Source organism: Peromyscus californicus, unplaced genomic scaffold, assembly GCF_007827085.1.
Source record: "Peromyscus californicus insignis strain IS unplaced genomic scaffold, ASM782708v3 Scaffold_7__1_contigs__length_154581171, whole genome shotgun sequence".
Taxonomy (NCBI): domain Eukaryota; kingdom Metazoa; phylum Chordata; class Mammalia; order Rodentia; family Cricetidae; genus Peromyscus; species Peromyscus californicus.
Genome location: NW_026294595.1, coordinates 46,541,345 through 46,556,383, shown reverse-complemented (window position 1 = coordinate 46,556,383; position 15,039 = coordinate 46,541,345). Strand labels below are relative to the sequence as shown.

Here is a 15,039-nt window from a genome sequence, read left to right as displayed (position 1 = left end):
TTCCTCTTTAATTAACGCTCACTGTCAGATGACCTACAGCAAGGTATGACTGTGAAATATTTTAGACTCTCACCGTTTCGCATGTTCATGTGGATGCTGAAGTTGTACTAATTACTGTGCCTTCCTCTTCTAGTGCATGTCCTGTGTTATGACTCTGCCTATAAGTTGTGGTGCTCATGGAAATAGAGGGTATTTTCATATCGAGGCATACAACCTGGCTCTGGGCAGGGTTAGCCATTGCTGTGTTGGCCCTAAGAGTAAGGAATGATGGTGTGTTAGCAAATCTGTGTCCTCTCCATTTGATCACTTTCAGCTTTTTCTGTGCAACATTTAAGACCTATTGTTCCATTTCTAGTTAGGTCGGGGAATTCTGGAGGAAGCAAGTTAGATTTCTCTTTATTGATGCTAGTTTCAGTCAGCTGTATTTAACCGAGGTTCTCTCACAGCACTAAGTACTCGAGGGAGGTTGTAGAGACCAGTTCCAAAGGATAATATATCCTTAGGCAATTCAGAGAAGAAATGAAACAGATTATCTAAGAGAATGTGGCTCTTAATTAACTCTCATTAAAGTTGGCACGGGACGACATCACAGTGTGTCTGACTTTACCCCCTGTGACTATTTATATTAGATCAAGACAGCTGCTCACATTTTAATGGTGGTTGCACTCATCAGTGCATCCAAGGGCCCTTTGGAGCCACATGCACATGTCCATCAGGATACCAACTTGCCAACGACACTAAGACCTGTGAAGACATAAATGAATGTGATAGTCCAGGCTTTTGCAGCCAACACTGTGTCAACATGAGAGGTTCCTTCCGGTGCACTTGTGATCCGGAGTATACGTTGGAAAGCGATGGGCGGAGCTGCAAAGTCACAGGTAATCATTCAGCTTAAAAGTGAACTAACGCCAGGAAATCTAATAGCCTCTCTCAGAGTGTAAGCATTTGGCAAGGTTGGTCAGCGGTCAGCCTGACTAGTCTCCTGACAGCTGATTTGATAAAACATCTTTTGACCTATATGAAAGTGAATATACTAGATATTGGAATATTGATACAGCTGCTTTCAAGTTGATTCAACAGAGGAGGATTTAAATCTTCTTTCATTGTAGGGCCCAGTGGCACATGTCTGCTATGCCAGCACTCGGGAGTTAGGATCAGGTCAGCCTGGGCTTCACAGTGAGTCCAAGGCGAACCTGTACGGCAAGAGGCTCTGCTTCAAACATTCCAGTGTAAAAATGGGACCCTGTCTTTCTTTCGAGAAGCCTGGATGAGAGTGGTCCAAGGAACAGGTTCTTAGTAGCGTGAAGTTTCCATCCAAGGTCCAATAAGTCTCTTCCTTCGAAAGCAGGCTAGGAAAACAACCTTCCTTTTAAGGATGTAGCTACATCGTTGTCATAGATCAGAACTCAGTCCTTTGGTTACTGTGGCTTCTGTGGAGGCAGAGACCTATGGCTATTTGAGTCCCCTTAGGCCAACCTAAATGTGGTGTGATGCATTACCAAAAGGACAAGGGGTGAAGGAATATTAGCCTACAAGTAGAACTCTCATGTTACAACTACAGGAATCAAGCCTACGATCTGCTAAGGTAGATAGCCAAGTACAACAACAAAAACAGCCCGAGAATGACTGTGAGTACAGCTCACTCCAGCCTGATACTCAGATGCCCACTGCAAAGCAAAACTATTTCAGAACGCAACTATTTTTACATACTGTTGAATATCAATGAACTATTAAGGTCCCCTGACCCAGCTTGGCTTCTGATGAGATATCAGGGGTGTCTAGGATGGTATGGCTGCAGACAACTAAGAGGTTAGGAATGAAGTGATTAATTCTTTTCTCTTACCCCACCATTTCTCCAGTTTAGTATCAACCGTTGGAAGTTGAAGAGACCCTTTAATTGTATTTTCCTTTCCTTGACAGTTTCTTTTTTCTCTTTCCTCCACAGCGTCCGAAAATCTGTTGTTAGTTGTAGCAAGCCGCGACAAGATCATTGTGGACAATATCACTGCGCACACGCACAACATCTATGCACTGGTCCAGGATGTCTCTTTCGTGGTCGCCCTTGATTTTGATTCGGTCACCGGTCGTGTCCTTTGGTCTGACTTACAGCAAGGCAAAACCTGGAGTGTCTTTCAAAACGGAACCGACCAGAGAGTCGTAAGTGCTCCTCTGTAGCCCTTCTATAATATCGACTGTTCCTCTCCAAGAGAAGGCCCCAGCCTCCCTTATCCTGGGCCGCACACCATGTTCCTGGATAGTCCTGACTAACTCCAACGCTGTGGGTCTGCTCTCCTGGTCTCTGTCTGATTCTGAACTCTGTGCCGTGTGTGTAGATCTCTGTGGAAGAGAGTAACGCCCAGGAGTAAAGAAGTTGCTTCGCTGAGCTGTAATTGAGTGAAAACTTTGCAGTCCCTCTCCCTCAGTTTGTCCGATTAATCTTTCCGGCTGGTGTGTCTGGCTGTATGTCACATGTGTGGTTGCCGGTGGAGCCTTCTGCAGGAGCGCAGGCGCTCTCCGTTTCTGAGCCATCTGAGTTTGTTTCTTGATTCCCGACAGTCACGGTTTCTTTAGTGAACACCACGTGTGTCCACACTGGTGGAGCTCTTAGCGAGTGCAGAAGCTTTTAAAATCAAAATGAAACCTCCCACAAGCATCTTGCATTATTTAAGGCTATGAATGCCTTGCTTGTACTTATCCCTGAAAACACTGCAGTTGGCTTATTGGTTAACTACATTGGGAGACAAATTGTTCGAATCCCAACATGCTAGATTCCTTATTCTAGACTTTCATAGAGCTTCTGTGTTTGTCCCCATTTGTGCTAATATTCACCCTTTATTCTTTTGTCTGTAGATACATGAAAGTGGTCTCTCTGTGACGGAAACGGTTGCAGTAGATTGGATAGGTCGCAATCTTTACTGGACGGACTATGCTCTGGAAACAATTGAAGTTTCTAAAATTGATGGAAGCCACAGGACAGTACTGATTAGCAAAAATGTCTCAAACCCTAGGGGACTAGCATTAGATCCCAGAATGGGGTAAGAAAGACACTTAGTAGCCATGCGATTAAGGAATGCAGTAATGTCCCTAAGATGAGCCTCTTAGCTATGATTTTGATATCACAAACTAGCTGTTTCTGCTTGAAGTTCATGTTATTTTCTAGAGTTGTATAAGAAAGAGACATTGCCTTGATGGAAGAAAGAGAAAGGAAGAAATTCTCTCTTTTCTATGTTTTACGTAGATTCTGTGTTAGAGTGTTTTCTATAGGATGAATTATTATACATCAGTGAAGTTTATAGTGAATCTCTGAAGAAAGAGAAATAAATCCACTACTTAAAACTGTAGTGAGATAAACAGAAAAGGACTATTTGTGGATTGGTGGCATCATGGCATTTCCATGTCATTATATTCTGTTTTATGCACATTATAAAAATACCTAGCTGGCTTGTGGTTGTATTATGATCACAGTGGAAGTCATGACCTTGTGTTGTATTATGCTAAGTGAAAGTTATCTTTCCTGCTGATAAATGTTCCTTCCTTTCACAGTAACCATCTAATGTTCTGGTCTGACTGGGGCCATCACCCTCGAATTGAGCGAGCCAGCATGGACGGTACCATGCGTACAGTCATTGTCCAGGAAAAGATCTACTGGCCCTGCGGCTTAAGTATTGACTACCCCAACCGGCTCATCTACTTCATGGATGCCTACCTTGACTACATTGAATTTTGTGATTATGATGGGCACAATCGAAGGCAGGTCATTGCTAGTGATTTGGTAAGTTTGCAGTAATGTTCAAATTTATACTACAGTAGAAATCCTTATCAAGAGAATTGAGAATAAGCAAAAGAAACCCAGACCAGGGAAAAATGACAGTGAAGTATAATTCACCTTCTGTTCCTAACAAGAAAATTAATATTTTTTATCTTACTCAGTTAGATTGGATCATGTTCAGGAAAGGATTAATAGACAATGTGACTTAAGTAAGTGTTCTGTGGATGCTAGTCTTTAAAAATCAGGGTTTAGTAAGAATGAATAAACTAGTTTTATATTTCTCATTGAAACCAGAGCCTGTTATGTGTTTAAACACTTTTTTTTAAAGATTTATTTACTATGTATGCAGTGTTCTGTCTGCATATATGGCTACAGGCCAGAAGAGGGCACCAGATCTCATTACAGATGGTTGTGAGCCACCATGTGGTTGCTGGGTATTGAACTCAGGACCTTTGGAAGAGCAGTCAGTACTCTTAACTGCTGAGCCATCTCTCCAGCCCTAAACACTTTTTTTATTCGATGAATACTGTTTACGTTTTACAAGTTGGCCAATGCAGAAAAATATATAGTTTACCAAAGAGCTGTCACAGTTTAGTGCCCCTGACTTGAGGAAGTCCCATGATGAGCCTTCCAGCCATTGGGTAATATATGCTGGGTAATATATGCCTACAATGTAACAGAGATAGGCCTGAAACAATTTTAAAAATGAGCACATAGTGACATTCCTCGAGTAGACATTTGTATTTGCCACTTCCTGGTGTCTTTTTAAAATAAATCTCCTTTTCATTTCTGGGTGAGGTCTCACAGTCTAGCTCTGCTTCCAGATTCTCCACCATCCTCATGCGCTGACTCTGTTTGAAGACACTGTGTACTGGACTGACCGTGGGACTCGGCGCGTTATGCAGGCCAACAAGTGGCATGGGAGGAACCAGTCCGTTGTCATGTACAGCGTTCATCAGCCTCTTGGGATTATTGCCATTCATCCTTCAAGGCAACCATCTTGTAAGTGAAGACACCTAAACATCCTGCCTGGGAATAGCATGGTCGTATCTTCTTCTGGACATGTTAAGTGCATGGGCGATACACTTTCTTTTCTCAGACTGCGGTAGTACTCCATGCTTTTCCTTGCCCTTGCATCATTCTGGCTTTTATTGCTGGAAAAGTAGATGACAACAGCATATCCTCACCATGTCATTTTATTCATCAATTAGCTACTACCTCTGTGACCTTGTTCTCCTGCTAATTGTTGGGACTCATTGTAGGTATTCTGCTGTGGCCACCCCATGTCACCTTCATGCATGGGGTGTAGGTGGACAGATGATGGAAGATTTGGCCTTCATGGTGATCTTTCTGTTGGGAGGGAGAACACTTAACCTTCCCATAATCCTTTTCTCCTCAAATCTCTCCGGTCATGTCTGACCCTGTTTCCTCTGTGGCTTACATTCACCACGCTGGACCACATGATGGTCTAGTGGCACACTAGGCCAGTTCTCAGCTTTGAACTTTTGTACTTCTTTGCTCTGTCTTGAACATCTGTCTTCTGTCTCTGTCAGAATCACTGCCTTATGTCATTTAGGATCTTCTGTTCAAATGTCACTTTCTAGGAGAACCTGTTCTTAACCACCCTACCTGAGATAGCCTTCCACAGTGTTCTCACACTCTGAAAATACCACCCACCACATGAATTAACATAGGTCTATTTCCTTTCAAGATTGTATACTTCAGTGTGTTTGGGACCTTCCTTGCAGATGCTCAATATGTTTTGTGAGGAAAAGAATAGATTCATTATGTAGCATGCCATATGTAGAAGGAAACAGAATCTAGAAACATCCTGTGAGTCCAGAGAACTAGCACATGCAAAGATGTGGAAAAATTGATCTTGGGCATTGCTGGGTAAACATCAAGGTCACAAGGCTTTTAGGTCTGGCCAGGAGATTTTATATTTATATTGTGGGTTCTAGATAGCTCAGTGACTGGTTATACCTGGTTATACAGACTGAGTTAACCTGTGAAAGCCATTCTTTTCTCTTGTGCCTCTTAACAAAGGTAACTGCAAGCACCCTGTGTACTGTAGTGCAGGCAACTTTCCATTCATGCATGCATTCTCTTCTTTCTCCCACAGCCCCAAATCCGTGTGCCTTGGCTTCCTGCAGTCACCTTTGCTTGCTTTCCGCACAGGAGCCCAGACATTATTCTTGTGCTTGTCCTTCTGGATGGAACCTCTCTGACGATTCTGTCAACTGTGTGAGAGGTAAATGTGCTCTGATGATCAAGCCTGTCATAGTTGGGGCTAGGTTGTAGAAACCTGCAACCCAGTTCTAACTCTTCAGTGGGTATCCTGTGGGGTGACTCAGCTGATCCTCTTAGTTGTTATACAGGATCTGTCTACGGGGCTACTGTTACCTGTGCATGTGGCTGAACAACCTTTAACCTCATATTTTCTTACACCTGACTAGCCTGATAGTGGAGTTCTGTATTTAAAATTTTTGATGTTTGTGTATGTAGCTTACACATTTTCAGGCCCACTGCTTCATTTCTTTATTCTCGTGATAAATAGTGAATGGTGAGTCATCTGTCCTGGGTCTTATGACTCCAGTATTGTTCATATTATTATCTGATACCTCAGAAGTAAGTGCTGTCTCTGTGAGAACTATTCCAAGTGGCTATTTGAGCAATTTAATCTTAGTTATATTAGTGGGTTGATTGAAGGGTATGTGGAGTATTATGTCAAGTGCTCTGGAGAATGCAAAGGGAAAGAGAAATGATTTCGTCAAGAATGTGTACATGCTTATAACTCTCAAATCATCCTCAGAAACTTAAAAAGTTACTCTGAGTCTTTTCATTTCTCACTGTAGAGGAGTGAATATATTTTGAAACTGATACAAAGTGCTAGAGATAGGTTGAAACTAGATGGTTAGATATAACGTATTTCTTAATTAAAAGTCCAAATCTGAGCCGGGTGGTGGTGGCGCACGCCTTTAATCCCAGCACTCGGGAGGCAGAGCCAGGCGGATCTCTGTGAGTTCGAGGCCAGCCTGGGCTACCAAGTGAGTTCCAGGAAAGGCGCAAAGCTACACAGAGAAACCCTGTCTCGAAAAACCAAAAAAAAAAAAAAAAAAAAAAAAAAAAAAAGTCCAAATCTGTAGGGGAACTGGGTTTTCAAATAGGAAATACATGATAGATTCAGGACATTTATAGTGTTTACAGGTTACAGTGTTTGCAGATGAGGTCCTCACGTTGAAGCCCCATCCAGTTATGTGGCATTGTGCAGTGATACTTTCATGAGGTTTTAATTATTGGCAACACTTACAAAGGGATTGGTATTTTGCTACTTTTCCTCAGAGATTTAATTACATTACTAATCCTTGTTGACACTGCTTAACTTAGTGTGCCCTTGAGTCTTTCAGAGAAGATTAATCTGGGCATAGATATTTTAGATACAAGGCATTCCTTCACCAGACCAAGATTGTCTTCTGTTCATTGGGGACTATCTGATGGTGACCCCATATAGTATCATTTGTCATTTCACAAATAATTCCACTTGTGTTTTTCCCATGGGATGGCTTCGGAAGTGGTCTCTAGTATCCCCTATTGGTTTATGAAGTGTAGCCTGACTGCCAGAATATGCCCATTAAGAAAGTCACACATTCCCCCGCCCCAATAATGGCTTAGTAACATTTGCCTTCCGTAGTGTTCGCTAAGTCTGAGCTGCCATGGCAGGTGCCTCCCTCATACTGTACACGATACACAGATCTAGAAAACAAGTTTAAAGTGTGTGGAAGATGGGCAGGAGTCGGCACTCAGGGGTGGGGTGGTAGGGGTGATGCTCGCCTGTGTGGCGCCCTGGGTTTAATCTCAATACTGCACAAGTGAAAACCAAACCAAGTGAGCATCAGTAAACCAACTACAGCTATTTATTTGGGCAATTCTTTTATTCCAGGCTTTCGGTTAAGTTCTAGATACACAATAGTGAGAAAATTAAACACAACAGTAATTGTGCTACTTTGTGAATTAGAATCTAACAAGGAAGGCACGTCTTAACCACATGATATCTGATAGGCATGAGACAAGTTACTATTCACCAAGTTATTTTTCACCTCTCCACTTTCCCTGCATATTGTTAAGGTTGTCTGTGGGGAGAGAGAGAAAAACTTTCTGAGTCAAATCCTGATAGTTTGTCAGTGTGAGTACCAAGATGATGAGGACTATGTACTGGGGAGAATCCAGGCCGTGTCATGTGTGGAGTGGGAGGGCCCCTGTGGGCGGCCTGTGGTTACTCAGGACACATCTGTTCTGTGTTGTGGTTACTGCTGCCATGCTTGTGGTTCCACAAAACTGCTGTTTTTTACAGGTGATCAACCTTTCTTGATGTCTGTAAGAAACAACATCATTTTTGGAATCTCCCTTGACCCTGAGGTGAAGAGCAATGACGCTATGGTTCCCATAGCAGGGATACGGAATGGTTTTGATGTTGAGTTTGATGACTCAGAGCAATTTATCTATTGGGTTGAGAACCCGGTAAGTTTTGGATACATCCAATGTATATGGTCATTATTTAAGTAAACGTTCCCTCAGGGATTCCAGGAAGGCATTTGATGGAGGTCCTGGGGGCCTTGGGTCAGAATCTTTGCTTCTGGGGCAAATGTTTCTCCAGCACCCTTTTGTTTGAGACTCTTTAGTTTCTTCTTCTTCTTCTTCTTCTTCTTCTTCTTTTTTTTTTTTCCCACCCTTCGTGGAAGCAATCTGCCAGAATGGGGAAAGAGCCAGGAGAAAGAAAGGCCAAAGAGAGCTCTGTGACTGATGTTGTCTGTCTTGCTGACTTCTGAGACACTTTAGAATGTGCTTTTAATTTTTTATTTCTAAGACTGTACGGTGAGCTTTTCCTTGCCTGAAAGGTCGGGTACTCAACTTGGCTTACCATTTTCAACAATTGAGGGACATAAAGAAAACTGGCAGCTGGCAGCAGCTGTAGTCAGGAGAGGAGGTCTTCTGCACAGGTCTGTGCCCTGCCTCAGGTCAGCTCACCTCCCTTGTCTTTCTTCCCAGGGCCAAATGCATAGAGTGAAGACTGATGGTAGCAACAGGACCGTGTTTGCTCCTCTATCTGGGCTGGGCTTCTCTTTTGGCCTGGCCTTAGACTGGATATCAAGAAACATTTATTATACCACTTCCGCAAGTCGGTCCATTGAGGTAATGCTGCTTCCATTATAATATAGGTACAAACGTTGCTTTCAGATTCATGTGGAATATATTCTCAGGCACGGTGGCTCAGTCCTTTAATTCTAATAGGGAGGCTTGGGCATCACTTCAAGGCCAGCTTGGGCTATAGATTGAGATCTTGTCTCAAGCCCTGACTGAAAAACCAAAAACACTTACAAAATAAAACAGCAAAAACTGCTACAAAATATGCCAGCAAATCCAAGGAAAATAAAAATCACCTTATAAAAATAAATTAATAGAACATTCTATTACTCTATTCTGTTTTCTACAAATTATCAATTCTACTGTGTCCCCATAAAGGATATCAGTTAATTTACAACATACTAAGAAAGCTAATTAAAATCATAGAAGAAATGCTTTATCAGTTATCAGCCAAGCTTATTGCTACCTCTGTACTCTGGCTCCAATTTTTCTAACAGTGAAAGACACAATAGAAACTTGATTCTAATTTCTCTCCTCTGTGAGATAAGTACTCTTTATATCTCAGTTCCCAGAAGACATTCAAGCTTCAGGGTAGACTTGAAATTACATGAAGTAAGTCTATGGCACCAATATCAGTTTTCTCCACTCCGGGACAAGGACAAGGTGTATTAATTCATGCTAGTTTCGAATGCTTTAGGAGAGAGAGGGGTCTTAAGAGAGAGGTAGTCAATAGATCTTATAGTTGACACACAGCTGGTTAGTTGATTGCTCTTTGGTGAGAGTCATGTTGGCAGCTTGGTAGAGTCCACAGTGGAACAGCACTTCATAGTTTACTGGTGCACAATGACCTGAGGGCTAGTGAGTCACAGTGAGTGAGAAATTCACAGTATGCACAAATGCCAATCAAAGCGAATAGATGTGAAAGGATCCTGCAGTCCCATCTGTAGTCCAGAAATGGCTGGCTTGAATGTTAGGAATAAGTGCAAAAATACAGACTCTCTAAATCCCATTTGACAGTGACAGAAGGTCCTTTCCATAATCTCAAGCTCATCAAAATGTGATGTGCTGCTGAGAATCCCAAGCCCAATCCTGAGGCCCTCAGAAAAAAGTGGTGACGAATGCCTTGGCTGACTGCTTTAACATTTCCAAAGGTATTGAGGAGGGTTCCAGCAGCAACAGGTAAAATGAACAGCCTGTTGGGGCCCCTGAGTGTGCATATTTGTGTGTCAATCAACATAGTCACTTGAGCTGCAGAAATTCTAGTTTGTAATTGGCCTCCAGTGCAGTATGATACAGTGGAGAGAATCCAGTTCAGTCTGGCCTGTGTCTACTTTACTTCAGCATTCATTCAACAGATATTGGTAAATGTTTTCTATGGGTCCTGCATATTCAAAGATGATCAAAGATTATTTTTTCCTTCTAACTAGCTTACACACAAAGCAATAATTTCACTCCTGTGTGGTAAGAACAGCAAATGTGAAGTGCGTGTGTGCTAGTGGGAGGGGCAGGAGAGACTTGTTAGTGGTCATTTGAACCGAGCCTTGAAAGATGACCAACGCCCATTTCTAAAAAAACAATGAAGTATAGAAAAGGCAGGAGGATAAAAAAAACCCTGTGATAAAAACCGAACAAAAATTAAAACTAAATATATACGTACATATTATGAATGTTAAACCTCCAATCATGAACTGCTTGTCCTTGGACAAATGACTTGGCCTCACTAAAGCTCATACTCATTAAGTAAAAATGTTTCATGGTCCTGAGTTGCAAATTATCACTGTATTCAAAATGGGAGATGAGTCATCCACTGGTTTGTATTGGTTAATCTTTTAGGAGATAGAAATGTAAAGTTCTTCCCGATGAGTACAAAGAGCGTCGGTGTAATGTTGGCTTAGCTGTGTTGTTCCAGCGTCACACTTCATTCCATCTTGAAAATAGGAGGTGCTGTTGAAGAACTTGCTTTCCACTAGGGGTAGCTGTGTGCCTATTCCTGGAAAAGATGTGGCGCTTAAAAATGAAGCCTGCAGGTGGCTGTGTGAGAGAATTTAAGGTAGACTAGAAGTCATGAAGGGACTTAATGTGACCCAAGGAGGCCCTAGGAGATTGTAATAGAAAAAGGTGACTTGAAATGAGAAAAATTATTGTAATTCAAGCAGGAATTAGAAATGTCAGACAGGGAGCAGAATGAGGGGAAAAGGGTGTGTGTGTGTGTGTGTGTGTGTGTGTGTGTGTGTGTGTGTGTGTGTGTGTGTGAGAGAGAGAGAGAGAGAGAGAGAGAGAGAGAGAGAGAGAGAGAGAGAGAGGTAAACACAGACTATTTATAGGTAAACACAGATTATTTATATCTATTTGCATGTAATAGCAGTTTTCCAGACAAACCTTAAATGTATAGCAACAGGCAGTGATTTATTCATCAATTGGGAAGTGTTTCATCTGTGTGTATGTTAGTGCAGTGCACTGAAGTAGTGTCCCTGGAGGCCTTAAGAAGATGTCAGATCCCTTGGGACTAGAATTACAGGAACTTGTGAGCCAAAATGTGGGTGCTGGGTACTTTGGAAGAGCAGCCACTGATCTATCTCTCCAGCCCTCATTTCTTCTGAGATTATTCCTCCCAGCCCCAGAGAGGAAAGAGGAAGTTGAAATGGAGGGAAACACAATTAAAGATTATGGGTGTCTCACGCCATCTTTGGCCATGCTTTAGCTTTGGTTTTGCATTCCCTCTGTCTTTGTTTCCGGGAAAGAAAGTCAGTTCTAATACATGCTTTTGGACTGTAGGTGATGACGCTCCAGGGAGAGACGAGGTATGGAAAAACACTGATCACCAATGACGGCACCTCTCTTGGCGTTGGTCTTCCAGTTGGCATAGCTGTTGATCCTGTTCGTGGGTGAGTGATAGATACCAAGTGGCACGGGTGTTCCTGTCCTCACCGTCTTTATCAATGCCCTGGTCTGAGGAAGTGCCCTGCTGGCATTTCAAACTGTAGAATATGTGACATTTGAACAATGTAGATCCCAGTAAGAAAGAGCTTTTGAATTGTGTTGAATGTGAAGGATATAATTAATGCTCCACATGCAGGAATTTTAGGAATTAAACATCATGCAAGCCTGTGCAATACGTTCTGACCTAACAGACCTTGGAGGTTGAATAGATGGAAAATTCTACCATCCTGTCTTCAGTACTGTTTTAGGTCTTCGGTGCTATTCAAAATGGCGTGTGGAACTCTAGAGACACTGACGGGACACTGGTTAAATGCCCCTAGGTTGTATTGCCCTTGTGTGTCTTCTGTTTCCTGAAACCCTCATGCTTTTCATGGTTGTAGGAAACTGTATTGGTCAGACCAGGGGACGGACAGTGGGGTGCCTGCCAAGATCGCAAGTGCTGACATGGATGGATCATCCTTAAAGATTCTCTTCACTGGGAACCTGGAACACCTGGAGGTTGTCACCCTGGACATCCAGGAGCAGAAGCTCTACTGGGCGGTCACCAGCAGAGGCGTGGTATGAGCGTCTTCAAGTGTTGACTACCGGTTCACACTACTGTGTGACTCCAAACGTGCTGGCTTACTCGGCAACTTGAATCAGGTCTAATATTGGCCTTCCTCTCGACAATGCTCTCCTTACTTTAGTTTTGTAGTCCATTTTTATTTTTATTTTTCACAGTATGTGCAACATTCTCTCCAGAATGATGGTTTTTATTTTTTTCCCATAAACCTTTGGTTTCATTAAGGATAAGTAGTCACCACTTGTCATTCCTTACTTGTCCTTTCTGAGACATGGATTTAATGTTTTAGTGTTGTCAGGCTTTTCTTTGAAAAGACTTTAGGTTCTCCCATTGCAGAGTAGACACACACACACACACACACACACACACACACACACACACACACACACATGCTAGAGAATAAGCAAGCATCTCAGCTCAGCAGCTAAAGACATGGCCAGTACACACATGAAATTTCTGGCATATAACCTTCTGGATTCCCTTGTCTGTGAGGTAGTGGGTAACCCAGATCTCACCGTCTCTGTCAGCAGCTCCCAGCTGGGCTGCTGGTGCAAAAGAAAGCACAAAGAGACAGGCTCTTGAACCCAAGTTAAACCAGTTACACCCTCCACACTCCCCAGAAGTGGTCTACTTGATTCTTTCTCCATGGACTAAAGCCATTTATCCACACCGTAGCACCATGCTTGGCTCCAGGACTGGCCTGTAGTTCTGGGGGAGATGTCTCCTTGTCCGGGTAGATGTTACAGCCAATGTCTGTCAAATACTGCATGGTGGTGCATGCTCAGACATTTCTATGCATTCTTGAGCATGCTACGAGTGATCTAACTATCCCTTAAAGATAAGAATGTTTGCCTGTTTAGCATACTTGTGATGGACCAATTCCGTAACAGTTTTGAGAAATCTATAGAAAGGATAGAGTGCCACACAAATACAAGAGACTGTTAATGTGAACATGCTCTCTTATTTTATTCAGTAGGAATCAGTGAAATAATGAGAATTCTAATCCTTTAGATCGAAAGAGGAAATGTGGATGGTACAGAGCGGATGATCCTGGTGCATCACCTGGCCCACCCGTGGGGTCTTGCGGTCCATGGCTCCTTCCTTTATTACTCTGATGAACAGTATGAGGTCATTGAGAGAGTCGACAAGTCCTCTGGGAACAACAAAGTCGTCTTGAGAGACAATGTCCAGAACTTGAGGGGTCTTCGGGTTTATCACCGACGTAGTGAGTACTTGTCATTCATGGATGTGTGATGCACATGCACACGTTTGTACACTCACACACTGTCCACATGTAGTGCTTGGCACATGCACACGTCTCACTCACACCCAGAAGCCCCTGGTGCACACATGTATGCAAAACTACTTGACAGTTCAGTGTCAGTGACTAATTTGTCATAGGCCAGCTTCAGCTTCAGAGTAAATTTATTCCCCTTCTTTCCTCCTAAGTTTGAAGTCTGACTTGTATTTTGTAGCATTCATCAGCACATCACCTTCTTTTTATTGTCCATGTTTCTTTTCTAATAGAACCTCTATGAAGGGTACTTTTTTTTTTCTGTTTTGTTTACTGCTTTATGCTTAAGATGAATTTTGGGACAGAATTTTTAGTCTTAACAGGAATACCCCAAACCACCAACAAATTAACTTTAACCGAAGAGTACCAACTATTCTGTCTCCTATATGTTATTTGTTTTTATTGCATGTGATTTAAAAAGTCTTTGAAATATCCTCATCTCAGGTTGAAAGGGAAGGAGGGAAAAAGCTAGTCTATCGATTTGTGCCATCTTTAAATTCACCCTTGCATGCTTCTTAGGGAAGGAAGTGAAGCAAGACACACTTTCCATTTTCTAACTGCTATGCATTGCTTCCTTCCAGTATTTTTTGGATCTTCAAACAAATTCCTGTCTTTCAGTATTGATTTTAATCTGCTAATCTAGTTATTATTATGCATTTATTATTTTTATAATATTTGGTTGACACATTAAAAAATGTGCTGGGACTGCCAAGTGCATAAGGTTACAGACTGATTTTGAATTCTTTTAGATGCTGCTGACTCTTCCAACGGCTGCAGCAACAGTCCGAATGTTTGCCAGCAGATCTGCCTGCCCAAACCCGGTGGCATGTCCTCCTGCGCCTGTGCTAGTGGGTTTAAGCTCAACCCTGACCGGCACTCCTGCTCTCCATACAACTCCTTCATTGTTGTTTCCAAGCTGTCTGCAATTCGAGGCTTTAGCCTGGAGTTATCTGACCACTCAGAGGCCATGGTGCCAGTGGCTGGCCAAGGTATGGGCACTCCTAACCAAGTTTGCTTCTGGCTGGTGCCAGCTCCAGTGGATTATAAAGTTCAGTGCATCAGCATCTGGGGGAGGGCTGTCAAACTCAGAGCTGAGCCAAGTTCTGTGCCAGGAGTTTGCTCACTTAGAATTCTGGGTTGTGGCTGGAGAATCTGCGTATCTAATAGAACCGGATTAGAGGGCTATAAAGTATAGCATGGATTTTCATGAAGGATTGCTGAATGGGTGAAAACTGTTCTGTATTCCTGCTAATGAGGTGTAGGCTGAAGGTATCCCATTATTTAACATAATAATAAAGGAATCCACAAATTTATTAGTACATATTTGATGAA

The 15,039-nt window shown here is 42.5% G+C and overlaps 1 protein-coding gene across 2 annotated transcripts in view; it reads left to right on the top strand.

The window, feature by feature from the left end:
* Lrp2 (LDL receptor related protein 2) overlaps positions 1-15,039 on the top strand; it is a 150,140-nt gene that overhangs the window by 75,575 nt on the left and 59,526 nt on the right. Inside the window, exons 26-38 of one of the 2 annotated variants that reach the window (XM_052725149.1) lie at positions 29-43; positions 630-878; positions 1,946-2,157; positions 2,851-3,035; positions 3,544-3,772; positions 4,594-4,771; positions 5,892-6,020; positions 8,121-8,287; positions 8,816-8,959; positions 11,687-11,796; positions 12,232-12,409; positions 13,425-13,638; positions 14,457-14,696. In XM_052725149.1, the coding sequence (XP_052581109.1) occupies positions 29-43; positions 630-878; positions 1,946-2,157; positions 2,851-3,035; positions 3,544-3,772; positions 4,594-4,771; positions 5,892-6,020; positions 8,121-8,287; positions 8,816-8,959; positions 11,687-11,796; positions 12,232-12,409; positions 13,425-13,638; positions 14,457-14,696 (2,250 nt within the window). The remainder of the gene's footprint in view (positions 1-28; positions 44-629; positions 879-1,945; positions 2,158-2,850; positions 3,036-3,543; positions 3,773-4,593; positions 4,772-5,891; positions 6,021-8,120; positions 8,288-8,815; positions 8,960-11,686; positions 11,797-12,231; positions 12,410-13,424; positions 13,639-14,456; positions 14,697-15,039) is intronic. The other variant, XM_052725150.1, reaches the window with a different exon arrangement.